Here is a 27914-nt window from a genome sequence, read left to right as displayed (position 1 = left end):
TGAACAGTATGCAAGGCTGTGCTCTAAGAAAAAGTGAAGGGAGCCCACTGCTTTGAAACTTTGAAATACAGGGTGCCCAGCGCATGCTTTTATATGAAAAAACTAAAATTCCTAAGTTGCCTAAGAGCAAAAGTAAGGTGCTAGGGGCCAGCGGGCGCTGCTAGATCACACCCCTGGTATGTAGAAATTTAATATTTTTAACTGGATGGCACTCAAAAACGTTTATATTTACTTTTTCCCAACAGTCACTTCCCTCTGTGGTTAGAGGTCTGAAGTCCAAAGGAGCCCAGTTAGCTCTCTGCCATGAATTGTCCCTTAGAGCTAGACAAAACAGATCACTTCTGGAACACGATCAGTTTGATCTTGTTGTGAAACTTATGAACAGTGCATTACAGGTATGCTCGTATGACTGTTATTATGAACAAAACTCCCAAATGTACAGGACGGTGTAACGAGTTTCACATCCACTTGCTCAAAAATTCTCATTTAGAACTGTTACAACTCTTTAGCTGTGGATAAATTGCGTCTACTTGGAAATTAAAGAAGAAACTATACAGATGTGGGTTAAGCAAGGGGAAATGGTGGACTTGTTTTCAACAGCTTGGAGGCTTACATGGGCTTAAGTGTTTTGCTGACTGATAAACTGTCAAAGCTGTGTTAGTAGAAAGGATCTTGTCCTTCTCACCGCTCTTCTCAGTTTTCTCTTGTAACTGATTGCTCCTTGAACAAGAGTTGAAAAAAATACTTGAACCAATTTATTTGATGGTTAAGCATTCACATACTCATAGGAATCCTCTCTGCTGGGATAACTAAGTCCTCTTTATTTTGCAGGCAAGTAGAACATATGACAGGTCTTGTTCCCCCTACGGGCTTTGCACCCCAACCATATGCAGCACCAAGCTTTAGCTGTGACAAATCACCACCCTTCTGTGGTTCCTTTTACTAGAATTGATGAATAACTTTATTCACAAAGAAAAATAAAAAAAAAGCAGCATACTTTTTTTTTGTGTGAAAGCTAGGAAATTTTTTTTCCAGGATGATGCAAGTATGAGTAACACATCTGTAGCTGCAGCCCTTTTACCACTTACATCTACATTCTGCCGAGTGAGTGAATTTTTTGTATTTTTTTTCTGGCTATCTTTTTGGTCAATAGTGGTGTTGTTCTTGAAAACATAATTTGGAGATTCCCTTCACTTATCTCTTTTTATATTGTGATTGTCAGAAACTGAATGCTGGTGTGATCCAGTTTGCTTACACTTGTGTCCAAGAACACCCAGTTTGGGAAAGACAACAATTTTGGGAGGAGGCCTTTTACACTGATGTGGAGTCTCAGATTAAACAACTCTATGTAGATGAAGAAGCTCCAAAAGCCAATGCTGAAGACACATTGGAAAGAAAGGAACAGCGCACATCTCGGAGCAGCTTGACACCTTTAGCAAAACATCGCAGTTTCACAAAAAGTAGAGATAACCTTTCCTCCACACCCAAGGATTCAGGGAGTTCAAGTGACCTGGACCAGTCCTCTCAGGTTGAGCAGAAACCAGTCCCAAGTGCACTGAGTATCGCTGCCAAGCAGGTTTGTGCTTTGCCTTCATCTCTGCATTATTATCCATCTTGCAAATAGCACTTGAATGGAGTACAAATATCCGACAATATTGTACAGTTGGGTATTTTGTTCTGTAAAAAATCTATTTAACCCGTTGGCTATGGACTCTACATTTCTTTATCCTCTTTGCTTTTCTTGCCTGATAAGAAATGAGCAGAAACACTTGGCAGGAAAAAAATGCAGTTGGATGACAACTTACTTCTAAGACGTTTTGGTGTGTAGTGTTGCTTCATATTTTTACGAGTTGATTATATTTTGACCTGCCCTATGGGCTTGTCAAAACACGGCACAGTTCATAATCAAAGGCTCTGTGAGCCAACTAGTGAATTGGATAAGCCAATGTAATTTGTGTGGTCAATAGAAATGGGTGTTTGATTTCCATACTAGGGTATGAATCGTTAGACTGGTAAATGAGCATTATGAGGAATATGATGTGAAACTAAGTTAGGCCTCAAAGACAGAAAATATGGCCTGATTAGGATTTAGTGCAAGACAATCACTGTTCTAGATTTTACTGTAAAGGTTTGTGGAATGAAAGTTCAAAAGGGTGCTGTTTTGTTTATCATAAAACTATTGTTCCAATATTGAGCTCAGTATTAACTTGCGATGCAAGCATAGGGATAGTCATTTAAAAGCTTATGCACTGGATGGAACGCATGGACATAAGGATAAGCATAATATGCATATGATTATCAAAATGTTGCCTTCTTTTTATGCTAAGCCTTATAGTGTCTAGTTAAGACTTGGTTGGCATAAGCATAAGGATTAACATAAGCGAAAGACTTTCAGGCAATCAGCAAGCATTATACTGCTTATACCAACCATGTCCCTATTTAACATAACATCAACTGAGCGCTTGTGCTCATGTTTATGTTGCAGCTGTGCCCATGCACCTTCGCATTAGCTTGTTATGTTTATGCCTATGCTCGAAGCCTGTCTCGCACTTCTGAGATACTTATTAGCATGAGGATGAAAACAAGTACAAGGATGTTCACACCACTCTAAAGTTTATGTTTTTCGGAATTCTTATTGTAAATCAGTGGATACTCAAAACAAGGATTTTTTTCCTTGTTTTGAGAGTCAATTCCTTGAAATGTAAGGATAAAGATTTCTGCTTTTAAGAATTTTATACTCTCCAATGAGAGTTCCTCAGTTTAAGAATACCACCATTAAAAATAAGATTTACTTTCCTTGTTTTAAAAATTATGACTTTCAATTCTCATTTTAAGGGTATTTCCACTATTGAATAAATATCTCAAATCCTTGCTTTTAGCAAGTATTCATTCTATGTAGAAAGGTTCTTCTTCCAACTAGATTTATGATAAATGCTTGCCAAAATTTCAGAAATATCTGTGGAATTGTGCTTGTCAAATATCTGTGATTCATGAAACAAGACCACAGTTTTGAGTGTTCCTAGTTTACCCTAAATATAAAGCATTAGGAATATCCTTGTTGCATGTAATTTACAAAAATTTTTAATTTCAAATGACAATCAAAGTGATTGTCAAAATAAATCATAAATTATAACTTCCAGAAGAATAAGCATGGAATGTAAACTGCTACCATTTGTAATTTTTTACTTACAATCATGTGATTGTTATACGAAAACTTACTGAACCAGAGTAAAGAATCTCAAACTAAATATAAACCACTAGTTGACAGAATTATAGTCATACACCAGCTAGGATATTCATCCTTGTAAAGGGATTGTTGTTGTCACTGTCAACTTTTGTTTTAATCTTCAATATGATTCAAAAGAAAAGTTACTGTATCAATTTCTTGAAGAACGTGTCCTAGGTGTAAAGCCTCTGTGACAAACATTTAGGTACAGGCAAATCTGTAACAAGATTTTTGACAAAGAGAAAGAGTAATCTTCAGTATGATTCAAAGGAAAGGCTACTATACCTATTCCTTGGTGAATTTGTGTTTGTCATGAAGCCGCTATATACTGTTTATTTTAGAATTGGTAAATCTGCATGAAGATCTTAATTGAATAATTAAAATTTCTGGGTAGTTACTAAAACAAAGAATTACCTGGAAAGAGCTGGAATGAGCCAGAATGAGCTGGAATGATCCAGAATGAGCTGGAATGACCAAGAATGACCAAGAATGACCCAAGAATGACCCGAGAATGATCCATAAAAATGATTTTCGATTGGATTTGTCTCCATATACTTGATTTTAACTTGCTAAACAAAGTCTTTACGTCCTGCTGCTATTTTCTCACTCAGTTGGAAAAGGCTGATGGGATAGTAGCCACAGGAAGCCTGATAAAATATTTCACGATGGCGGCCGAGTTGAATCCTAGTGGAAAATTTTGACGTGGAATGGAAGACAACATGTTTCACTACTAAATTATTAGGTCAAAAACACGACAATATGGCTCACAGTGTGGCACAGTTATTAAGTGATGTTGCTGAGTTCACAATTTAAGTAGGTAGTCAACAAAAAGATATATATTAGTTAATAATCCTACCTCCTAAGGGCGAGAGATCAAACTCTTCTGCCATGATGCTGGAGATTTGGTGGAAATATCCTTTCCCCTGATGCATTGTATTCTGCCTCATGAGGTCATTTGCATTAGAAATATTTTATCAGGCTTCCTGTGGCTAATATCCCATCAGCCTTTTCTAACTGAGTAAGAAAATGGCAGAAGGATGTAAAGAGTTTGTTTAGCAAGTTAAAATCAAGTATATGGAGACAAATTCAATCCAAAATCATTTTTATGGATCATTCTTGGGTCATTCTTGGTCATTCTTGGTCATTCCAGCTCGTTCTGGATCATTCCAGCTCATTCCGGCTCATTCCAGCTCTTTCCAGGTAATTCCTTGTTTTAGTAACTACCAAAATTTCAGCATATTAAGTTAACATATAGTTGTGGCATTTCTTGAAGAATTGGTGTTTGGTATAAAGCCATGTCACTTTGCTGTACATTTGATCTACATCAAATGAAGTGAGGTGTAACTTAAGTCTTGCTTCAAAATAAAACTTGCTGCTGTGCAGGTATCTTAAGTTCAAAATAATGTAAAACATTTTAAAGAAAGCATAATTTGGGTTTGTTATGTCAGATTAAAAGTTGTTGTTGAGTTTGTAGTATGGCCTGGCGAACCTGTGTTACATGCACAAAATATTGATAGAAAGAACCACTTCCTGGAGTTAAGATCCTAGTCTCAAAGACGTAGGGATGATGTATTATTTAACAATCTTTGAGGAGTAAGTTCTCTCTTTTGAGATCTTTACTTACTCATTTAAAAAAAAATAGGTCTTACTAGGAGAAACTTCAGTCACCTTCAAGTAAGGACTCAGCTATCAGTTTTAGGCAGTATTTGTCACTCACTGTCAGTGCACGTTCCTTGTCTTGTTTTGAGAACTGATAACTACACTCATTTTGAGTGATATCAATCCCCATCTTTAGAACTTCCTGTTCCTCACTCCAGGATGCATTTTTAAGAAAAAAAATCCTTAATTCAAGGTATCTGGAAACATACAAACTTAACAGTGCACAAATAACATACGCATACACAGTGCGAGTTACACCCTTGAAGAAACAGCATATCGATTGATTGAACTTATGCTTGAGCTTCTTTCAATGCAGTTCCCGCTTGTGAACCACTTTCCAACGTTGATACAGCTCCAGGAATACCAAACAAGCCTCAAACAAGTCACTTTACGAGCAGTTGGCCGTGAGTGATACTTCAATATTGGACTATCGGCGAGCAGCGACTCAAGTCGTTTGAGCCCACGGTTGAAATTACCAAAAGATCAGCATTTTAAATGTAAAATTTATAATTAAATAAAGTTTCATGGCAATTTTTCAAGGAGCTTCAGTGGCCTTGCGGTAAAAAGCAGGCGGTAGATGACGATCACAGGGTAGCGACATAAGTGGTTCAAATCCGCCGTACTCAAGTAAATTTTGCATTTTGCTTAACTTCCTTTCTTTGTTTTCTTTCTTTTCTTTTTCGGACACAATAATCATTTTCCTGGATATATACTTTTAAAAATAGAAGTATTGACGCCATAAATGAAATATACGCTTCAAGAGATAAAAGTGTATTCGGAGATTGGGCAAACTTCAATTAATTCACAAATGAAAAACGTATGCTTTTTTACTCTTTCAAGATTATCATTGGCTTCTTTTTCACCCCAACAGTATTCTTAGCAACAAAGATCGCCATTTTGTTTGTTTATCACTCGCCAAAAACTATCAAATGCATTCAAAAGCCTAAAATAGAAAAAAGTTTACAGGAATCGACCAATCGAGCGAGCGAGCGCCATTCATCACATCATACCTACAACTCACTCTTGCGCATGCGCGCAATTCATGAGTTAAAAATGCTCAGCAATGCTACACACCAAGATGTCTAATTAACAATTATTCCACAAGCGCGCGTTGGATATGAGATGATAGATAGCCAATGAGGCGCATAGCGCCGAGTTGGCTATAATCATCTCATATCCAACAAGCGCGAGTGGAATAATTGTTTTATTAAAAATGTGAAATAATGAAATTTATTAAATTTTTAGCTCCCTTTTAATTTTAAGCTGACACATACACTTGCCATATTTGTAGATTATGGTATATTGGCTGATATACCATAATGGCTAAGCCAATAAAAAGTCTTGAATTGCATTATCCAGTGATCTAGTTTTTAATAATGAAAGATATTCATTGCACATGTCAGTTGTTTATAACAAATTCTCTGTTTTAACAAGCACAAGGACGTTTAGGGGTTAAGGATGGAGTGTGATTGAAAACATGCATTTACAGTGTACCTGTATTGGTCTTTAGAGAAGAGTAGAGTAGACATCTATATTTATACAGGATAGCCCCTTCAGTGTAGTAAACACTGGTATCAACGGGGGTCCTGTTAGCCACCCATCCCACCCCAGGGGAGGACATCCATCACACAGTAATCTCGTGCATGGGAAATTAACGTCTCCTGCCCCTAACCCTGCAGGAGACAGGACCTCCATTTATTCGTCCCTATCCGAGAAGACTAGAATATCTAATCATTTCTTGATGTTATAGAAAGGTAGCATATTCTTCTCAATTATTTTAAGACCCTGAGTGTTGGTCTGGCTGGGGCTCGAACCCTCGACCTCCCACACAATAGTCCAGTCCTCTATTCATATATTTGCAGCCTTAGGGGAAAGGAAACTGACTCAAATTATCAGAGGGTTTGAAAGGTTGGGGGTAAAATCGGTGTTTGACATGGAAAGGGAAACCAAGAATGTGAGAAATCAGGATTCTTCCATATGATTTTAATTATTTTATTTTGTTATGGTTTTTGTAGCTTAAGAAATGGCCCTACTATAGCAAGGGAGAGCAAGATGCTCTGATAAATAGTGAGGAAGGTATTGTATACAGTCAAGCCATTCACTATGCCAATCGCATGGTTTACATGAGGATTCCCTTGGATGCCAGCGAAAAGATGCCACCACTTACACCTGCTACAGGTACATCAAGTTTGTAGACTTTGTGAATGAAAGGAGTGGTTAGATGATTAGTTGATTGAGAGGTGAATTTTATCCCTTTCTGACAAATTAAAAATGTCTCTTTTTTTTGGATGGCTGAGCCATCATTCTTGGCCCTTCCCATACACTCCCAAGTTCTACAATCACAAAATGCTCAGAGAACTAATTTATTGTAATTTTAGCTTGCTGTGGGTCCTCTGCAGGATGCCATGAGTCCTCAGTAGCTTACCATGAGTCCTCTATAGCTTGCCATGAGTCCTCTGTAGCTTGCCATGAGTCCTCTGTAGCTTGCCATGAGTCCTCTGTAGCTTGCCATGAGTATTCTGTTGCTTGCTACGAGTCCTCTGTAGCTTGCTACGAGTCCTCTGTAGCTTGCCAGGAGTCCTCTGTAGCTTGCCACGAGTCCTCTGTGGCTCGCCACGAGTCCTCTGTGGCTCGCCACGAGTCCTCTGTGGCTCGCCACGAGTCCTCTGTGGCTCGCCACGAGTCCTCTGTGGCTCGCCACGAGTCCTCTGTGGCTCGCCACGAGTCCTCTGTGGCTCGCCACGAGTCCTCTGTGGCTCGCCACGAGTCCTCTGTGGCTCGCCACGAGTCCTCTGTGGCTCGCCACGAGTCCTCTGTGGCTCGCCACGAGTCCTCTGTGGCTCGCCACGAGTCCTCTGTGGCTCGCCACGAGTCCTCTGTGGCTCGCCACGAGTCCTCTGTGGCTCGCCACGAGTCCTCTGTGGCTCGCCACGAGTCCTCTGTGGCTCGCCACGAGTCCTCTGTGGCTCGCCACGAGTCCTCTGTGGCTCGCCACGAGTCCTCTGTGGCTCGCCACGAGTCCTCTGTGGCTCGCCACGAGTCCTCTGTGGCTCGCCACGAGTCCTCTGTGGCTCGCCACGAGTCCTCTGTGGCTCTCCACGAGTCCTCTGTAGCTCGCCACGAGTCCTCTGTAGCTCGCCACGAGTCCTCTGTAGCTTGCCACGAGTCCTCTGTAGCTTGCCACGAGTCCTCTGTAGCTTGCCACGAGTGCTCTGTAGCTTACCATGAGTCCTCTGTAGCTTGCCATGAGTCCTCTAGCTTGCCATGAGTCCTCTGTAGCTTGCCAAGAGTCCTCTGCAGCTTGCCACAAGTCCGCTGTAGCTCTCCATGAGACCTCTGCAGCTTGATTAGTAGCATATTCAACCCCAACGCTGAAACTGGGTTGGATGTGAGTCCTCTAAGGTTTACGCTTGTAAAAAAATAATTAACACATTTTATGAATGGTGTGGTTGTTGACTCTTTTGGTCTCTGCTGTCAGGTATGCAAGTGGATGAGGAGGGGTCTGTTGGTGGCACTCACACAGGAAGCATTGTCAATGGTGTGGCAGGAGGTAGGTGTCATACTGTAGTTGAGCATGCTTGATTTCACTCTTTTTACCATGTACAGTTTCCTCTTTACACTTCTTATGTTACTGATAAAGAGAAGTCATTCAACAATCAAGAGCATCAAAGGTTGGCAAGCATTTCCCTTGTTTTCATGACCTCAATGTTTGAGTTAGATTTGTTACTATAGGGAGAAATTAGATGCTATTCACTCTTTGGGGTTGAAAAGTTAAACAGTTTGTTTTAATTCCTTGATACTTGCATGTGATAGGGGCAAAAGTGTCCAAGAATGTAAAGTGAAGAATATGCCAGGGAATGACACCAACAGAGTTAAGGGAAATATTCATAGGGTTACTGAAAAAAAAATTGTAAAAAGTGTTGGTATGCACAGTAAGGCTGAAGCAAGTTTGAAGTCCAGCTTTCTCCCTGGGCAAGTGACTCTTAATATTTTCAGTTAACAATATCTATCCTCCTGCTTTTTTTTCTTTGGGTTGTTAACAACAAGAAAACCTCCTCGTCCCATGTTTCCTGCCTAGAGTTACCTTGTGACCCTTGTGGAAGAGTAGCGTTGCATTCAGGAAAGTGCTTACAAATTTGCACAGAGGGCTGTCATGTGGATTAATGAACATTAAATCGTGCGATGAAGTTTATGCATTCATTTTATACCTGTTTGATTTTTGTTTAGGGAGTAGTGAAGTTGGCAGTTGTATCACAGATAGTTGGGGACGGGAAAGCTATATGGATGATGAGGACGGTGGAACTGTTGCTGATAAAGTAACTAGATTTGTTAGTCGGTTTGTGGATCGTGTTGGTACAGAGGCTGGAATTAGTCAAGAGCACCTCAAGTCTCTTTATACCATGATACCAGGTCAGTCCTGCAAGGCAGGGGACAAAAAGAGTCCAAAATCAAGGAAATGAAACTCAACCAGACCCTTACTTACATGTACTTGTACTTATTATTGCTTCGACGCGTGTTAAAATTTGACTTGCCATTTCCAGATGCAAACAAAAGTTTCTTGGTTATGTTGGTCTGATGTGCATACACAGCTCTGTGCTGTGGCCCTAAATTATTGTATACTGCAGTTTACTGTTTTATCCTTCTAATTTTATTTTTCCTCGTTGTTTTTGTTTTTTGCTTTGATGGGAAACAGGAGTAGTTACCATGCACATAGAGTCATTGGAGCCAGTTTACCGCGAATACAAGAACTTGGCTCCAATTCAGAAGGTTGGTATTAATTACTTGAAATATTTAATAGCTCTGAGTGTTGAGTTTGGTTGATCGTGGTTTTGTTCGGTGAAGATTCTATTTGATTAAAAAAAAAACTTTCATACCTAAATGAAGTTTTATGCTAAAAAATCGGCTGAATTCTGGGAGGTTGGGGATTTTAATGACCAAAAAAGTCCAAGAAGCCAAACTCTTTTTTTTGAGGGGTGACAGTTTTTCATTAATTTTATTGGTCAGGAAATCTGAGTGGGTGTCGCAGTCACAGTTGCTGCCTGGCACCCATTTCAACATGCTGTGACTGTCCCCTGTTTGTCACTCACCGCAGGCCAAGATCATGAGACCCACCTTGCTGTTGGGGGAGGAAATGATGAGCGATGGACTCCGTGCTTACCTCATACCCGACGGGAGGGAGCTGGGCAGGGGAGGAGAAGATCAAGGTGGGGCATGTCTGTTGCCCGCGGAAGGAGCAGTGTTTTTGACAAACTACAGAGTAATTTTCAAGGGAACGCCAGTAGATCCATTTGGTAAGTTTCTTACGCCAATTTATTTTGTGCTTTTTAGCTAATTTGAGACAGCTCAATCTTAACTGACGTTAGTTCCACAATAGAGCGTGTGGTCTTTGACATAAATTCCTTATATTTCCCACTTACCACAAGTGGGCACTTTTTAGTAGGTGGAAATCCTGTCACATCCCTTGGTTATCAGCTTTTCAGAGCTTAAGCTATAGAACGTACTAAACCTACACTTTTTAGATCCTCTTTAGTTAAAGGAACTATCCAGTATTTAGTAAATAAACCTCTTGGGCGGCTGGTAGGTCGGCTGACAATGTCTGCGGCTGAGAGGTTGTCCAAAAAATGAATATTTGACCGAGAAGCAAAGCTTCGAGGGCAATTGTGAAATTTTGAAGACAGACGTGTTGACGTTGTGTTGACGTTATGGCGGATGCATATATGCGACCAGTTTTTCAATAACACATCGACAGTTGACTTATCATGGTCTGTACTCTTATTGACTACGATGTCGATGTCAAATCAAACGATTCTTTCAGTTCGTGACATGTTGCGTGACACGTTGACGCCAGCAACTCTTATCGACAACGGCAAATCAGCCACTCAGATCGTGAAATTACTGCCAATTATGGTAAAACATGAATGATGAACAAATCGGCCGGTACCATTTATCCAAAATTCAGATGGTCTTGTTTTGCTTCTTTCTTCGTGTTATCGTTAAGTTCCCTCAGTTTGGTATGAATTGTGAGTGGAGTTACCTTTTTCGTCATTTAGCATCTGAGATGATTGTGACAAGAAGTTTTCCTGTGGGATCACTTATCAAAGAGAAAAAGATTGGAGTACAGTATTTAAAGCATTTGGGACAGTGGCTTCATGAGTGCATTCAACTCAGATCTAGTACTTTTCAGGTCAGTATTGATTAAAGATTTTTTTTTTTTGTCTTGTATTTCAGTTCACATAGTCGTTGCCAGTTTATTACAACAAGGTTATTTCAACTTCGCACGTTTGAAATACAAAATGAGATAAACGCTGCTCGCAGAACGCTACAGGTTGTTGAGGCGAGCAGGGGTTTTAACGCGTACTAAAATATTGAAGCTTGCAAGAATACAGTAACACAAAATGAAAATCAGTGATTCATACTATTACTGTAAATTGATATCACAATCCTTGAAATTCTCAGCAAACTCAAGCATCAGGGCTCGATACTGAACTTTTCAACTCACTAGCCAAGTGCTGGTGACATCTTTGATGCTACGACAATGTCAGTTCATTTACTAGCCAAACTGGCTAATGGAAACCGAAAACCACTAGCCAAAACTAAATTTCTACTTGTAAGTGTCGATCCTTGAGTATTGATTTTTTGTGTTCTAAATGTGACCAGTCATATCCTCTGCAGGCAGAAGATAACCACAGCAACTTAGTCCGTAAAACAGATTTTGGAACTTACAAGCAAATTGTTAAAGGAAGGAGACAAATCAACCGCGCGAGCGAGCAGGAAACAGCAAAATGCAAATGCACTTTGCATTTCACTCTGACATCCCAGAATTGATAATATTGCTCTTAAACATTGGCTTGATTTTCTTATGCCAGGAGACTCTTTGCATTTGCGTGAAACTTGTTTCCTTCTCGTTCTCTTCATCCAACAGATGATGAAATTGATTTTTGACGACGAGGTTGAACAAGAAGCCATTGAGACATTTCGAAAGAAATTGCAAAGGAGACGTTCACCAAATACAGTTATAGGCACATTTGCCTTCTGCGGAAAAGGCGTTCCAAGGACGCCGACTTTCGTCATTGAAAAACACATGGGGAGACAAGGAACTATCCTAAAGACCAAGACGAAACTCGTAAGTGCATCACGAACTAAGGCTAGCAGCATTGTAAACATTCGGAGCTCTCTTCGCAAAAAACGCCGCCAGCGTAATGCGTCAGATCCACAGAGTCTGGACCACAGATCACTAAGTGGATCCCTCACCACGGATGATGATGATTCTGTGCTCGATATAAATGACATTTCCCTCAAAGGCGAACCAATTGTCGTTCAAGGAGCTGAACGGCTGAGTAAATTGTCCTACTGTGGTGACTATTCACGTCTCAAACTTGGCAATATAGCCAAAGATTCCTCAGAGGGACCATGGCGGATATGCATGGTCAATGTCACATACACTGCATGTAGAAGGTGAGGATGAAGTCTTGTTTGTCAGGGTAGAAGTAAGTCAAGAGTCTGCGGACTAGACTGGCTTTCATCGTTGCCGAAGCTTTTCCCGGTTTCTCTAGCATAAAACAGGAAGGTTTTATTCTCCATTTTGCCCGGATGGGAGGCCAATCCATCGAAGGCTATCTGGCATACGAAAGGGAAGAGAGTAAGCATGAGAGCAAAATAGTGTGGTTTGGTGGTACCCAGGGAACTCGGTTGATTTTCATTGAACAATTACAGGCCCTCACCCCCCTTGCATAGGAGAGTAAAGAGAGTAAGCAGGAGAGTAAACCAATGTGGTTTGATGGGTTGGTACCCAGAGAACTCGGTTTATGTTCATTGAGCGGTTACGGTCTTTTCTTGTAGAAAAGATAGTAATGGAAAGTTAAATCCTTGTTGACTTATTTCGTATTTTACAATAGCGAACTGGTTTGGTTCATGTGTTCGTTTTGACGGGGCGAATTTTCTTTTCACTGAGGCGTCTGGAGTGTGCACTTGATGAAAGTGATTTAGGTTAATCTGGGTTTGGTATATACCATATTCTGTTCCTATCAAATCTGTTTCTCTCCACAGTTACCCATCAGTGGTTATAGTTCCACAGAGCATATCAGATGATAGCATTGTCAGAATAGCTAAAAACTACCGCCAGGGTAGGTTTCCTGTTGCAGTGTGGAGACACCAGCGGAACAAAGCCACACTGCTTAGAGCAGGTAGCATTGAAAGGAGCACAATTGGATCAATCATGCGTCAGACCAAAACTGTAGCGCCTGGAAGTGTAGCTAGTCACACAATCTCTTCATCTGCCTCGGCTGAACAGGAGAAGTATTTCGCTGCTGTTGGTGAGTTATTGAAGATAAGGTGCTGAAGAAGCACTGATATTTGCGTGACAGTACAACACTAAAAGTAACTTTACAATGTTGTTTCATATCTGCACGTGGCATGTTTTCTTTCGTTAAGAAAACTCACAATTTGTGATGACAAGGTAACCTGGCAGCCCTCAAAGTGCCTGGTAAGGCTTGTTTCCAGTGTCAGACTCCTGGGTATCTGTCATTATTTAACTCCACTGTGTTCATTGATATTTTAGTTGCAGCGACACCTCAAAGTAAAAACAAGAATATCTCACGCGCGACCTCTCTACACCATGGCGTTCTCCTCAAGGACGGTTACTTTGCAGATGAAGTTGATTCAGGTCAACTTGTGGACAGAACAATTATGAGGAAAGGCTGGGAGCCGGCAGCGCTCTACGTCTTTGGTGACAAGACATTGTTAAGGGTATGTGTTGATAGTTGTACGGTTTAAGTGACGTGCTCTTTGAGTGTGGTCACTGGATAGGTTAGACACAATAGAATGTACCAAGATATTGCGACAGCGGCTTCTTAAAGCTCTCGAGAACCTGACATGAAATACACGACGCAAAAAGTGGAAAACTTAATGAAGATAAAATGTTCAACATTCGGACAAAATTGAAAACTTTAAATACCGGTTACAAGTTGAAATAGTCACTTATTGTGAAAGTTTCACTGAGAACTTTAAGAACTGAACTTTTTTTGTTATATGACGGTGTATTTGCCCTCAGTAAAAACAAGCAAGCTACTTGAAGTGCGGGAAAACGCAAATGACTACGACGCGGTTGGTTTTAGTCTTGAATCTGATTGGTTAAGAGGATGGGGGAGTTGAGCATAACCAAAGCAACCCGGATTACTTTCGACACCATTGAAAATTGCCGTTGAATATCTCTAATGAAACGAAGTGAACAAGATTAACAAAGGTTCCCCACTGTATTTACCAAACGGTTTTGTTTTGTTTCTCTTTAGCATGTTAAACAAGAGGCTTATCCCAAGTGTGACTTTGTTCCAATTGAGGTGGGAAACAGGGAGCGATTGTGTGTAAATTTAAGATAATGTTCGGTTTATGCATTTCATATTCTGTAGTCCAAATGATTAATGTTCTTCACATTAAAGTAATCCCACATATGCACCTTTATCGTCAGCTCCCAGACATCAGAGCAGTTAGAGCGAGTTTCAAGAAGTTTCAGCGTGCGACTTGTCCGAGTACAGAGACAAACTCAAGCTTTATTCAGCAGGTCGAAGAGTCCGAGTGGCTTCAGCAGGTAAGTTGAAATTGATGAACTCGAAAACATTTATCGGTATGAATGAGGGGAAAATCGATCCGACACTTTTTGGTTTTCAATAAAAGTAGATTCAGCTAGATTTTGCACACGAGTCTAAACTCGACTCTGGGAAATCCTTGCATTTCTTGTTCTAAATCGTGGCGCCGTCAGCTTCGATCCCAGAGCCGTAAACCTGGCAAAGCTGATCTCTCGGAAAAACAAAACCCACTTTGGGATTGTTGTCAAACCTTCTTGGCTATATATATATATATATATATATATATTACAGGAACTTAGAGATTGAGATTGAAATGAAAATGAAGTTCCCTGTCCTTGTATACGAGCAACAATACAAAACATATACGCAATAGTTCCTTTTTTATTCTTGGCACCATAACAGTCTTAACACCTGTCAGATTCATAAACCATTGGCTCTTTGATTTCCTTTGCAGCTGTCAGCCATCATGACTGTGGCCAACTGTTTTGTTGATCTCATTGATATCCAAGGATCTTCTGTCCTGGTTTGCTTTGAAGATGGCTGGGATGCTACTCCGCAGGTAATGACATCATCACGTGGTGTTAGGGACCATAAGCAGTTAGGATTGGGATGCTAAGAACACTTTGATGAAAAAATTAAATTTATATTTTCCGTAAGAATTCAGGAATGGCTGCACGTGTTTACCGTCTCTGACAGCGCTAGACCTCATCTCGAACATAAAATGGGTAGGCAACGTTTCGTCCCAAATACAAACGCGAGTAATTTTCCATCCGTGTTCTCAAACTTAAGGCTTTCACTAATTTGCTTTTGAAGGGACGGCTGGGAAAGTAAGAAGTCTTAAAATACCTGTGATGAGGTTTTGTTTCGCTAAATTCTTATTGCCATCGCCGTCCCTGTGGTCTTTGACTGTCTGCTCGAGAGCTTTTCAATTCAGGGTCGTGAAATGAAAACAAAAGTATTCAGAAAGGCTTATTAAAGTGAAGGACAATTTTAAAAGGAACCAATAAGAATTAAGAGAAGCCGAGTTCAAGCGCGGGAATCGAGATTGATTGTAACTTTGCATCTGATTGGTGAAGGGGATAAGGTGAGATTCGTGACCAATCACAGTGCGTAATAAAGCAAAGCCATCACAACCCCCCTTATGTGGGTCAGAGAGCAGATTTATTTACTATTAATTTCTTTTTTCTTTCTTCACACAGGTGTTGTCTCTAGCAGAGCTAATGCTTGATCCTTACTATCGAACCATCGATGGCTTCAAACTTTTAATAGAAAAGGAATGGCTTTCCTTTGGACACAAGTTCACCCACCGTGGAAATCAAATCGCTTCAACCCAGGGAGGGTTTACTCCGGTCTTTCTTCAATTCTTGGACTGTGTGCATCAGGTAGTTTACGTGATATTGGTATCGTTAGGTTAGACCTCGGATATAGAGCCTATTTCGATTGAATACCGTATAACCAGAAGCAAATAATCACTACAGCCGATGAGAGGAAAGGAAATTATCACATATCACAAGGAGCCAATGCGAGTTTGAAGTAAAAAAAAAAAGAAAAAAAAAAAAAAAAAAAAAAAAAACGTTACGTAGAGCGCGGAGAAACGCGGATGTCCAAGTCGCGTTTGGTTTTAGTTTTGAATCTGATTTGCTGAGAAGATTGCTTGCATTGCTTTCGTTACCCAATTTGAAATTTCCATTATGAAACCCTTTGTGTATTGTTAGAGCTAGGGAGGAAGCACCTAAGTGGAAAGCTGCTGAAATGATATTTTCCCGGCTAGTGTGCGTGTGTGTGTGTGCGTACGTGCGTGCACGCTGTGGGATTTGTAGGTTTCGCAACTCACGCTGTTGTTGAGTGCTCTTCAGTGAACTCTTGGCTTCCACTGGTGCTCTAGAATAATTAAACTCCTAACCTGGCTGACAATCCTCGTGACTCAGCCAATGGCCCACTTTGAGAGACATGCAATTAACACTCAGACTACCTTAGGAGGGGCAAATGTTGCAGTTAGGGTGGCTGAGTTGTAACTCAGAGACGTAATGCCCTCCCAAAGAACCACATGCTCGATTCAAAAGGTCTTCAGTGAAACTCATTTGCATCAAAATGCTTTTTTACCTTTTTAGATAATGCTTCAGTTTCCTTTGTCCTTTGAATTCAACGATCATTTTCTGTGTACTATTGCTTACCATCATGCTTCGATGAGGTTTCGCACTTTTCTTTTGGATTCTGAACATGAACGTGTCGAGTCTGGTTGGATGGCAGAGGAGGATCACAAACCGAGAGGAAAATCGCTGTGGGATTACATGGACCTTCAAAAGACCAAGTCACCTCTGTACAACAACTTCTTGTACTCGCCAAACCAGACCAAGGTAGGGCAGATAGTACCGCGAAAACCCTTAAACAAACAGCAAAATTAAACTTAATAAAGACCCCTAAAAAAAAACGACCTGGTAGCAACATTATTTATAACGAAAGTCGGCGATTCAAAGTTTGTGGCTTTCTTGGTGTTTTGAAGTAAAGTTCAAAATTTTGAATTGCTAAAGAGCGTCCTGTTTTGAAACCCGTGGCACTTGTTATACATATTTTATTACGCGAACGGCATGGGTTTAAAAAGGTTTCTGTTAGAAAGCTGTGATGATAAGGCATTGACCGAGATTCATTTTCTTGACTGGGGAATTGTCATTTGACACACCTAAGACATTTAACTTAATCAAACTGCGAATAGATTCGATTATGCTGTTATCTGATGTCACGGGACTTCTTGATTGTGCGTAAAGTTAAATCCGAGGTAATTACAACAATCAGTCGGAACAAAGTTAAACATCATAAGTACCCAATGGCAATACCCAGTTGATGTATGAAGACGTCCTCCAATGCAGGAAATTACGAGGGAACAAGCACGATTGTGTTTTAGTTTTGCGTCTGATTGGCAGAGGGTGGGGTGGGGCGAGTTCTATCGACCAATCACAGAATTTAGAGAAACAAATTGAATGCAATCCCAGAATACTTTCGACCCTCACTTGGAAATTGCGTTAAACGCACCAGTAGTTTTACACTAAAACTGAAGTTTAAGATATTACAATTTTCTTGCAGGTCTTGAGGCCATTCTGTAAAGTACCTAATCTGAAGGTGTGGAAGTATTACACAACAGAGAACTTGTCTACCGGCCCAACTTACGACTTCGAGCTGATCAATGATGTGACAACCACTGTAGAAAATGAAGGAAGCCCTGATGGAAAACAGGTGTGAAAAAAAAAAGCTATCATAAGTATGTGAAGCTAGTATATGAACTACAATCGAGCGAATGATCAATCACATGTCGGGTTCTTGTTGACTGGTAGGGCTGGACGGGGAAAACATTTGGCTTGAGGTCGTGACGTACGGACTGAGCGCAGCGAGTTCGGTGCATCATGACCGAGAGCCAAATATTTTTCCCGTAAGGCCCGAGCTAACTCGGTCAATAGGCATTCTATCATATGGCCGTCGATCTTTCCTTTTCTTCCTTACTTTTTTTTGGTCGCAGCTTGCGGGGGCCACACGGCTTTGTGCGGTCCTGCTCACTCATCGCGTACGGCCCTCGTAGGAGGATTTTTGTCTAATGTGTTTCAATTAAAGCGCGCGGGTGCTGTACGGGTCATATGATAGTACTAGTCTGGTAAATAGAAAAATCACAAAATAAGAAGACATAAACCAAGACTAACACGGAGTGACAATGTTAGGCTGGATGAATCTCTTATGTGGCTCCTGCAGTAGTCCACGAATACACAAATTGACTGCAAATGGGTAAGAGAATTTTGCAAGGAGGAAATTACACCTTTGTTTTTTTCTTTGTGACCAGGAGACTTATGGGAGCTGTATGACTGGTTGCTATGGTGATGTCACTCAGTTTGCACTAGACGAGTGCTCATGGCTGCTTCAAGAGCTGTACCGACTGGAGGAGGAGGCTGATCAGAAACCCAAGAAATGGGAGCAGCACTGGCACAAGCTGTCTTACCCCACAGCAAAGAAAATGGTGCGTCACGCAACTTGACGTAACGTTTACTAACGAAACATAACGTAACGATAGGTCCCCCGACGTAACGCGAAGTTAAGATACCCAAAAAGTAGACGGAAAAATCTATCATAAACATAACAGGAAATAACAAAATAGCAGATCGCCGCGCTTGCACCATTTCAAGTTTAGTTACAGAAGTCGAAAATTTATTGTATTCAGTAACGGTTTGAGATGTCAAATTGCTTTCTTTGTCTTAACAGGTTTTCTCCTATAATACCAGATGGTTCAACCATCAGCGACTGAACCTTCACAAGAGAAGTACCATGGAAGTCATTCTCAAGGTATTACAACTTCCGTAGAGAGTGTGAGCTCAATACTTTTTTCCTTTCTGTGTTTCCCAAAAGGCCACAAAATATTGGTTTGATGGGAAAGAAAGACACCAAAGAGGAAATAACAAACTAACAAGGAGCGAGAATGATTCAGGATAGAAAAGATTCACAAGACTTGGACTTGGAAATGACTACTGAATGTTTGTTAGGAATGATAGAAAAACCCAAATGAGGAAATGATAAACTGCGAAGGCACAAGGATGGATGGGAATGGAAAACATTGACACCGATTAAAAATGACGAGCTCGAAAAGTTTATTGGTGTGCAAAGAGATACTTCATAGAAAACTTTGGCTGTCAGAGGTGATAGTAGGTTTGTCTTTTGTTTTAGGGTAAGCTCCAAGTGGAAGAACGTGGAGCCCAGGGCTTCTCACAGCCACACAACTTTGAACCCCATCTTTTTGTTCCTCCGTCAAATTGTGAACATTGTTTACAGTTGATCATTGGTATTTTAAACAAAGGTGAGAGTTCCGCCGCTCTTCCACGATGTTATGTTGTGTTTGAAGATTTCTTACCCTGTTTAAGTTAGCTTAGCTTTCACGAACTTTGTGTCCCGGTGTTGCCGGAGTTTGAGGATAACAAGGGGTTTTATAGGTTCTTTATGCTGGTTCATCATAGATATACCCATCAGAATTTCGTTGAATCTCCTAGATAGCTTGCTGTCAGCCGTGTATACTCTTGAGTGTAGAGAGGTGTTGCTATTGACACGTGTTGATGTTGTGATCTGATCGTCCGTGTTAGAGTAATCTAGTAACAGACCCTCGTTGGTAGTAGTGACTATCGTTTTGACATCCTTAGCGGGAGTCATCCTCAGAACACAATCAACTGTCACTTCATAATTTAAATCATTTACTGGGTAGTTTTTGAAGGTTATTGCCCAACAACACATTATAATGACTAGAACCCAGACCTCTCGATCTCGCTTTCAACGCGGTAACCACTTGGTCATTGTGCCATGGGTGTTAATAACCACCAACTCATTTAAGGTGAAACTCAAAGATTATTTACATTTTTACAGGAGTGAAGTGTACAGAATGTGGTTACAACTGCCATGAAAAGTGCCAACCGCAGGTCCCGTGGCAGTGTAAGAAACGAGATCTTCCTGAGCAGCCTGGGTCTGGAATGACCAAGAGTACCATGAGCCTGCCTAGTGAGGTCAGCAGTCGCTGTTAGCTGTATTTAAGCACTTCTTCGTTACATTCTTGCACTTAGAATTCCAGTTGGTGTTTTCATTTTCGTTATTGCTATTCTTATTATTGTTCATCGTTCATTGTTACTTCGAAGTGTTTTTTTTATAGCGTGAACAACCTTCAGAAGCGCGGAATCCGAAGGTCTGAGGTTCGATTTCTTATGGGGACTCACAATTTTTTCTTTGTCCTATGCTCTTGACAAGACCGTCGGAAAAAAATATCTTTCTCAAACCCTCAGAAGTGATGAACATTGTACTTCTCCTCCCAATAATTAATTAGTTATTGGCGCCGATTAGGTTATAAAGAATACATCAACATCTCGGATAGGGGTTGTTACTTTGATGTAACAGCAAATTTTTGTGAACTAATCTGAAAGAAATGTATATTAGCTAGAAGGGAGAATATCAAACCGTTCTTGAAATTTACATGATTGACCGTTTGTTCAACCCAGGCCGATGCTGCGCACCCTAAAAAGCTTCACTGTGGTTACCTGTTGAAGAGAGGACACCTTTTACGGCAGTGGAAGTCCAGGTGGTTTGTTCTGGACACTCAGAGAAATGAGGTATATTTTGTTTTTTTCGGTGGACTCTTTTTAGTGCATTGTTGGGAGTAATTGGATAGAAGAGTTTTTTTTTTTTTTTCAACGTTACTATAGATCTAGACTGAGTTTGATTAGACTAAGTGAGATGTGAAATTTTCAAATTGGACGTCGATTGAATAAAGATGGTATTTGTCTTGTTACGAACTTGGGACAAAAAAAAATTGTGCTTGCTGTAGAGGACTCGAATGGTGAGTTAGGCCACTATTGGGGTTCATCTGCATTCTGCTAGGATCAGCAATGTTGAAAGCTTCTTGTGAATAAGCAAGATGGTAAGTTTTGAGCACCAGAGCGCGAAATGGGTTCAATTCTGTGGAGGATTTGGAGTCAGTTTTCTTTGCCCAAAACTCGTAACAAGACCAGTAACATCTTTTGTCAAATAACTATTCTACCGTCACTTTTAGCTTCGGTATTATGATGAAGAACATGACGACCATTTACAAGGCGCCGTGGACCTCGGGGATATGATAGCAGTGCAGTCTCTCAGCAACATACCTCAAGGTAAGAGGGAATGTATTCTCAACTGCTTTATACACAGTTACCTTTAGTCTGCCAAAGAGAGCTGAACGAAAGCCTTTACCTGCAGTGCTTAGCTCGCAATAAGTGTCTTTTTCGCGCTAAACACCAAATTTACGTTTTCGCGCGTTTAACTCTAGCTACAAGGCTTGACACCGGCCGAATTAAGGTTTTCCTACGCTTAAACCGGACACCTTTTCGCGTGTTTGAAACGGGCTACAGGGTTCCCCACGCTTGATACCGTATTAAGGATTCTCTGCTTTTTCACCGGTTCCATCCCCAGAAGGGGTTAAAAATTTCTCTTGCTTGACTCCAATTAAAACTGATCCCTCTACAAGATACACGCGCTTTGACGATTTCGCCGTCTTATAAAGTCCAGAGTTCTTGTGCCCCTTTCTAAAGTGCATGTGCTAAACACTTTCCCATGTGCGTTTCGGAGCTGCCATTTTCCCCATTCTCATGAAATTTAACAAGTATCTTTTCTTTTAGCGAGCTTTCTTTTATTCTTATTTATTTCATTTCACGCTTTCTGAGAGACATTTTGCATTTGCGCTATCGACAGGGGTTCCCCTTTGAGTTACTTAAGAATTATTCTGTATGTCGTGACACTCAACCGGGATAACTGGCACATTTTTGAATTGGATACTAACTCCTCATGTTAATGTTCGTCCACTTGTTGTAGGTGGACCCAAAGGTTCGATAAAAGGAGCCTTTTTCGATGTGAGTTGACAGCACCTTTTTCGTTTTCATTTACTTATTGATTAAAGATATGAACATGTGTTAGATAGAATAAGAAAATGGCGAAGGGAAGTTTGTTATTTCTAGGATAGATTTACAATTACTTTGGGTAGGTTCAAGATTCTTTCTTTTGACAGTAGTTATAAAGTAATGGGAAAGAGTTTGCTTTGAGAAAGAAAAAGTTTTTTACGGTCTGGGAGAGTTAAAACTTAATACAAGGCAGTTACCTTCTGTCCAGGAGAAGAGGAGGGAAGCGCAACCGGCGAAGCGTGCCCTTGGTTTCGCTTTCCTCTCTTTGAACCTTAAAAATATCCAACAGAAAATTTTTTCAGTCTTTCATTAAAAAAAAAAAAAATGCAAATAGTGTGACATCATTACACGCAGCGAATTTACGGCAGGCAGTCGTTTGCTGTTCGCTAAATCTGACTCTGATGATAATCTCTAACTAATAGTTGTCTTGATCATGTTACAGTTGCGAACAACAAAAAGAGTCTACAATCTGATGTGTAACTCCTCTGAAGAAGCAAAGGTCTGGGTTGAAAAGCTGCAGAGCATGAATGTGTAAAAAATGTTCTGTTCCCGCGGCCGTAGAAATGGTTTCTTCGTTTAATCTGTGGAGGAGGAGGAATCTGTTTATCAATTTGGCATCGATGAACTGCCAGGTGTGCATACAGAATCTTAATTGATGGTTGGAGAAGTTTAGAAGGAGAGTTCACGAGAATTGGAAAAAAATTGTAGAAGTAAGAATATCGTGGCTTCGCATGGTTGGAGTTTTCAAGGGTCAGATGCCCCCATTTCGTCATTAAGAGATAACGAGACTTTTGCTGTGACGTAACACTCTAGTGATCCATGTTTCTTTCTGATTGGTCGTGGTAACTAAGCAACAGGCAATCATGTATCAGTTTCTGACGTCATCCGCGTGGAATCTGGGGCGAAGGTTGTTTTTCTAAACAAGCAAACTGGAGAAGGAACGACGCCCGTTTTAATTTTTACCCCATTTGTTGTACTTTTATACATTCGTGAAAAACGAAATGAATTTTCAATCATCAGCATCTTACTTAATTTATGGATTTACACCGTAGTACCCTTCGTTTGAAACGGATCAATCTTAGTATGTGGACAACTGCGCACCTACCCCTCCCCTTTACCCAATTTTGACCCTAACTTGTTCTAAGTTGACTGTTGGTTAGGTTAATGGGGGAGGGGGGTAGGCACGCTATCGGTTAGGTTAGTGGGGGAAGGGGCCAGGTGCGCTGTTGGTTAGGTTAGTGGGGGAGGGGGTAGGTGCGCTGTTGGTTAGGTTAGTGGGGGAGGGGGGTAGGTGCGCAGTTGGTGAAGTTAGTGGGGGAGGGGGTAGATGCGCTGTTGGTCAGTTACTGACATTGATCCGAACTTATTTTATCTAGATTACAATGAAGATGTACAGTTTTGTTTCTAATTATTTACAATGTTTTATGTAACTGCAGTGAATGGCGTTTCTTCTTAATTTTGATTGAGAGAGAGACCTACATATGTCGAGACAGTGTTAGATCCGCAATTGTAATGTCGTTTTCAAACAAGCTATCCTGAAAGAAAATGTAATTTTTTCCTTTGAAATTAGATATAGTTCATGGCTGGACAACCTGCTTATTTTCCGTAGGTCTAAAAGAGAATTCTTAGATATGAAGCTTTTATAGAGTGTTAATTATATAATTAATTTTAATACAGTGAGATACTTAGCCCTCGTACTCCTAGGATCAGATTGTCTGTTCTCCCCTCTGGCTGTACACAACTTCTTGTAAATTATTTACGAGGATTTGGTTTGAGATCAGGATAACTTCTGCCTAATAAATTTGAGTATTCTCATTAGCTGTTTGCGGGATAATGTATGGATATTAAAGGGAGAAATTACTTGTTAATCATTTCTGGGAGTTCAAGGGTTAAACTGTTATGACAGTTAAGTTCTATAACTGTGCGTATCACGTAAAATTAGCCGGCTGCAAATTGCGCTACTACTTTCTTTGAAAATTTTTAGCTGGATGGATGTATGTTTTTAGGGTCGAGGACAAACTCGTGTTGCGGAAATATGAATCTGTTCATTTGGTCTGTGGATGGAACTGAAGGACGGTCAGTCGCCGTCTGTTTTGTGCATTTGCTCCCACGAAAAAATCCTTTTTTCATCTTAACGCAGTAATATGATTTATTAAAAAGCTAAGAATTTTATTTAACTATTGATTTGAGACTTAAATCCGCCATTAACAGCGCCATTCAATGACATGCGAACTGTGGAATTGTAGCTCAAAATGCGTGTCAAGCTGCTGTGAATCATCTTAGTGGACTTGTTAGGAATCAAGGATGATATTTTTGAACTTCTTAATGGAGCCGTGTTAAGGTTTATGTTACTGGAAGATTTTACCCACAACCCTTCAAGGTCCTCGTTTGGTATCCTTGTCAAAGTCATCCTTGTTCCTCCTTGGCTAGCGATTGCCTCTTGTGTTTCACTGCTTCACCACTTAACCAAAGTAATATTTTGTTGTTTGATTTGACTTGAAGGTAGTTTCATAACCTCGTTCCTATGGTCCACTCTTTTCCTCCTCTCCCTCCTGAGAACGAGGTCGGTGGTTAAACTCGTCACAAAAAGTGACGCATAATCTAGAATGACGTAACTCCTATTAGATATTTTATCTGAGTTGCAACTGGTAAATTTCTATTATGATAGTGATTGACGGAAGCTAAAATATGGTTTGATCTCGAACAATAAGATTGCCAGTCGAAAGTTTGAAGTTTCTTTAAAGAGTCGAGATTATGCCTTGAGACTTATACTGCAAGCCTCTTAAAGTTCATAACATTTTACAGGATGATATCATCAAATATGCCAGATAGAAGCCCTTTTAGAACAAATTTTTCCTTGTATCGGGAAGCTATAAAACTGTGCGTGCAGCTTTTGATTGCATTGTTGTAGTTGATGGATGGTTCGTGTAAGAGGAGTAAATTATTTTTATTTCGTGGGAGTAAGGTATTTTGTCAACTAGCAAATCTTTACTTTGCAATAGTCATAGTAAAACCCGTAACAGTGTTGAATTGTGACGTTGTGTCTTTTCTCGCTTCGTGGAAAACCCTTGCCAAGGTAAGGGAAAGACTAGTCAAGGAGACTAAGTTACCGGTAAACGCGGGCTTGATTTGCCTCGGTCCATATAAAACTATCATTTTGGAGTGTCGGCATAAATTTACTGAAGAAGATGGCTTCATCATCATCATCATCATCATAGTTTATTTAATAAAGCAGGTTGAGGGATAGGCAAGACATTACGTCCTGATGTGGACCTGCATCAATTAAACTATCAATTAATAAATACCTAATTAGTGAATAGACCGAAAATGGTATGTAAATAATGACAATTAAAAGAAATAAATATTAATAACAATACGGAGTAAATGTTAAAAGTATTTAAAGTCAACAGATTTGTAGGAAACGCTGCAGGAAGCTTTAGCAAAACTGATAGATATCAGAATTCTCTTATTTTCCCTGAGTTTTCTCTTGAAGGAAGTTAAGTTTGAACTGTTCTTCATGTCTTCGAGAAGGAGGTTCCAGGATAGTGCAGCTCTGTGCTTAAACGAAGATCTTCCAATTTCTGTTCTTGGTCTATGAACTTTAACTTTTAGGGATTTTCTTAAGTCATAAGGAGTCTCGGATTTCACTATTAAGTCATTTAGAGGCTCGATGCTATTTCCATGATAGATATTGTACGTAATAACTAAAAGTCTCCTGATGTAAAATGAAACAATAGAGTTCCAGTGTGGAGCGTTCATGATGTCATCACTGTGGATGCTATGGGGTAGGTTGTAAATAATTCTAGTAGCTCTTAAATGAATTCGATCAATATCATCCGTCAAGGTTGAAGAACAAGATCCCCAGACTACAATGCCATACAAAACGCTAGGGATAATAGTTTTATAATAAATGTTTTCTAAGGTTGGTATCGGTAAAAACTTTATCCGATTCAGTACTGCTGCGACTTTGTTGCTGAATGACTTACAAACGTTCTTTATGTGCTCCTGCCATGATAGCTTGCTGTCAATTGTCACCCCAAGACATTTAGATGATGATTTGTACTCAATAAAGCTATTACGAAAGGCCAAACGTGGCAGGGGGCCAATAAGTTCTGGCTAGAAATTATCAGGGCTTCAGATTTCGATTCGTTGGCGATTAATCTGTTTGATTGACACCAGGTGCACAGCTGGTCTAGTACAGACTGGAGTGTTAAGATGATATCGTCGATGTTGTTTCCAATTGTAAAAATAGTGGTATCATCGGCAAACATAAATAATTCACCACTGGTTATTGATTCTGGAAGATCGTTTACAAATATTGAAAATAATTTTGGCCCTAGTATTGAGCCTTGGGGAACTCCATGTGTGATGGTTTTGGGCTCGGACTGATATCCTGATATTTGGACAAATTGTTTACGTGCAGACATGTAATCGGTAAGCCACGAATGCAAATCGCCAGATATCCCAATTGCCTTTAGCTTCTCTAGAAGGATGGTATGGTTCACTGTGTCGAATGCTTTTCGAAAGTCAATAAAAAGCACGCCCACTTTAAGGCCCTTGTCCAGCGCATTTTTCCAAGTCTCTGTTAGGTGAAGTAAGAGGCTTTCAGTTGAATAATTTTTCCGAAAACCCCACTGTCTATGAGACAACAAGCCTTGTGTGTGCAAATGGTTGTTCAAGGTATCACTGACAACATCTTCTAAGATTTTCCCAGGGATACTGAGGAGGGAGATAGGTCTGTAGTTGTTCACTTCTGTTGATGAGCCTTTCTTAAATATGGGGTTAAAGCGTGATAATTTCCAGCTTGAAGGGAAAGATGAGTCACATCTACTCTTCCTGAAGATCGGTAAAAGACTGTGGATAACAGGGTCACCAATCATGGAGAGGACCCTGGGGGATACTTGGTCTGGACCAGTAGCCTTCTTGGGGTTAGCAGCTTTAATCAGTTTGTTTTTTACCAGTTCCCAGCTCATGTCAGTTTTGTCCCTGGTAGGAGTGACTCTAGTGATAAAGGTGTTTATAGATGACAAGTTCAAAGGGTCAAGTTGCTTAGTGAGGTCTTTGCTGACATTCACAAAAAAGTCATTAAAATACTCTGTCTTCTCTAAATCATGGGTTATTATCTCCTCGTTGTGATCACAGATTGGACCGATGTTTTTAACTTTGTGTTTCCTCAAGACTTGGTTGGTCAACTTCCAAAATTCATTAGAATCAGTAGCTTCATTGAATAATTTTTGCCAATAATCAGCTTCAGCACTTCTTAGTAGCTTCTTAACCTCATATCGCTTCTGTTTGTAGAGACCCCATAATCAGGGGTCGCCTGATGACTTTGCCTTTTTAAGGAGCTTGTATCTTTTGTTCATTTCTTTCCTGATGGAGGTGTTGATCCAAGGAAGAGACTTATCTCTTATTTTAGCATCTCGTGGGGGTAGGTGGTGATGTAATATTTCATTGTATAGACATTGCCAAGCGTCTACACTGTCATCGATGTCGTCTGATAGGAGACCTTCTCCAAAAACATAACGATGAGTTTAAGGAAAGGTAAACTACAGCAAGGTTTTCTTGGAGAGTTTCCTTTGTGTAATTAAGCATAAAATGATATAGATTTAGCCAAGCCTAAAAGCGGAGCTCCCAAGTTCGTAATATTAATGATAACATAAAAGATGTGCATTTGCCAAGACGCCTGAAACACCCCTCCCTTCGTTTTGATGGTTTCCCCTACCCTGCCGGTGCAATCTGAAGGCACGTACGTACGTACATACGTACGCTCGGTCAGTTACGTAACAATCAAACGAAAAGAGGTTGACCATATTCCATGGGTATGGGACTCTGCCGCACGCGCGCAAAGCGCGCGTGGGAGCCCCGCTATCATAGAGAACTGCCCTCCTTAAGGAAAGCGTCCTAGTTGTAAATGTTGATTTGGTTTCATCAACTAAGTTGATAACGTAAATTGGCCATTGTAAGGGGTTTAAAAGCTGACTTTTCGAGCGTTAGCCCTTCGCCTTC

At 40.4% G+C, this 27914-nt stretch overlaps 1 protein-coding gene across 1 annotated transcript in view; it reads left to right on the top strand.

Annotated features, from left to right (window-relative positions):
* Positions 1–24085, top strand: part of LOC111322782 (myotubularin-related protein 5) — a 36352-nt gene extending 12267 nt beyond the window's left edge. The window contains exons 14-39 of the mRNA XM_022925950.2: positions 246–395; positions 1036–1104; positions 1223–1576; positions 6901–7063; positions 8364–8435; positions 9113–9295; positions 9579–9652; positions 9978–10176; positions 10936–11069; positions 11808–12340; positions 12932–13197; positions 13443–13630; positions 14173–14220; positions 14349–14468; positions 14921–15025; positions 15666–15848; positions 16578–16823; positions 17548–17697; positions 18293–18466; positions 18709–18789; positions 19168–19297; positions 19855–19991; positions 20478–20588; positions 21029–21125; positions 21823–21860; positions 22351–24085. Coding sequence (XP_022781685.2) covers positions 246–395; positions 1036–1104; positions 1223–1576; positions 6901–7063; positions 8364–8435; positions 9113–9295; positions 9579–9652; positions 9978–10176; positions 10936–11069; positions 11808–12340; positions 12932–13197; positions 13443–13630; positions 14173–14220; positions 14349–14468; positions 14921–15025; positions 15666–15848; positions 16578–16823; positions 17548–17697; positions 18293–18466; positions 18709–18789; positions 19168–19297; positions 19855–19991; positions 20478–20588; positions 21029–21125; positions 21823–21860; positions 22351–22443 — 4098 coding nt within the window. The 3' untranslated portion in view covers positions 22444–24085. The remainder of the gene's footprint in view (positions 1–245; positions 396–1035; positions 1105–1222; positions 1577–6900; positions 7064–8363; positions 8436–9112; positions 9296–9578; positions 9653–9977; positions 10177–10935; positions 11070–11807; positions 12341–12931; positions 13198–13442; positions 13631–14172; positions 14221–14348; positions 14469–14920; positions 15026–15665; positions 15849–16577; positions 16824–17547; positions 17698–18292; positions 18467–18708; positions 18790–19167; positions 19298–19854; positions 19992–20477; positions 20589–21028; positions 21126–21822; positions 21861–22350) is intronic.
* Positions 24086–27914: the final 3829 nt, after the last annotated feature.

This window comes from Stylophora pistillata, chromosome 10 (genome assembly GCF_964205215.1).
Source record: "Stylophora pistillata chromosome 10, jaStyPist1.2, whole genome shotgun sequence".
NCBI classification, from domain to species: Eukaryota; Metazoa; Cnidaria; class Anthozoa; order Scleractinia; family Pocilloporidae; genus Stylophora; species Stylophora pistillata.
Note: the sequence above shows the minus strand (reverse complement) of the source record. Positions and strands in the feature narration are given on the sequence as shown.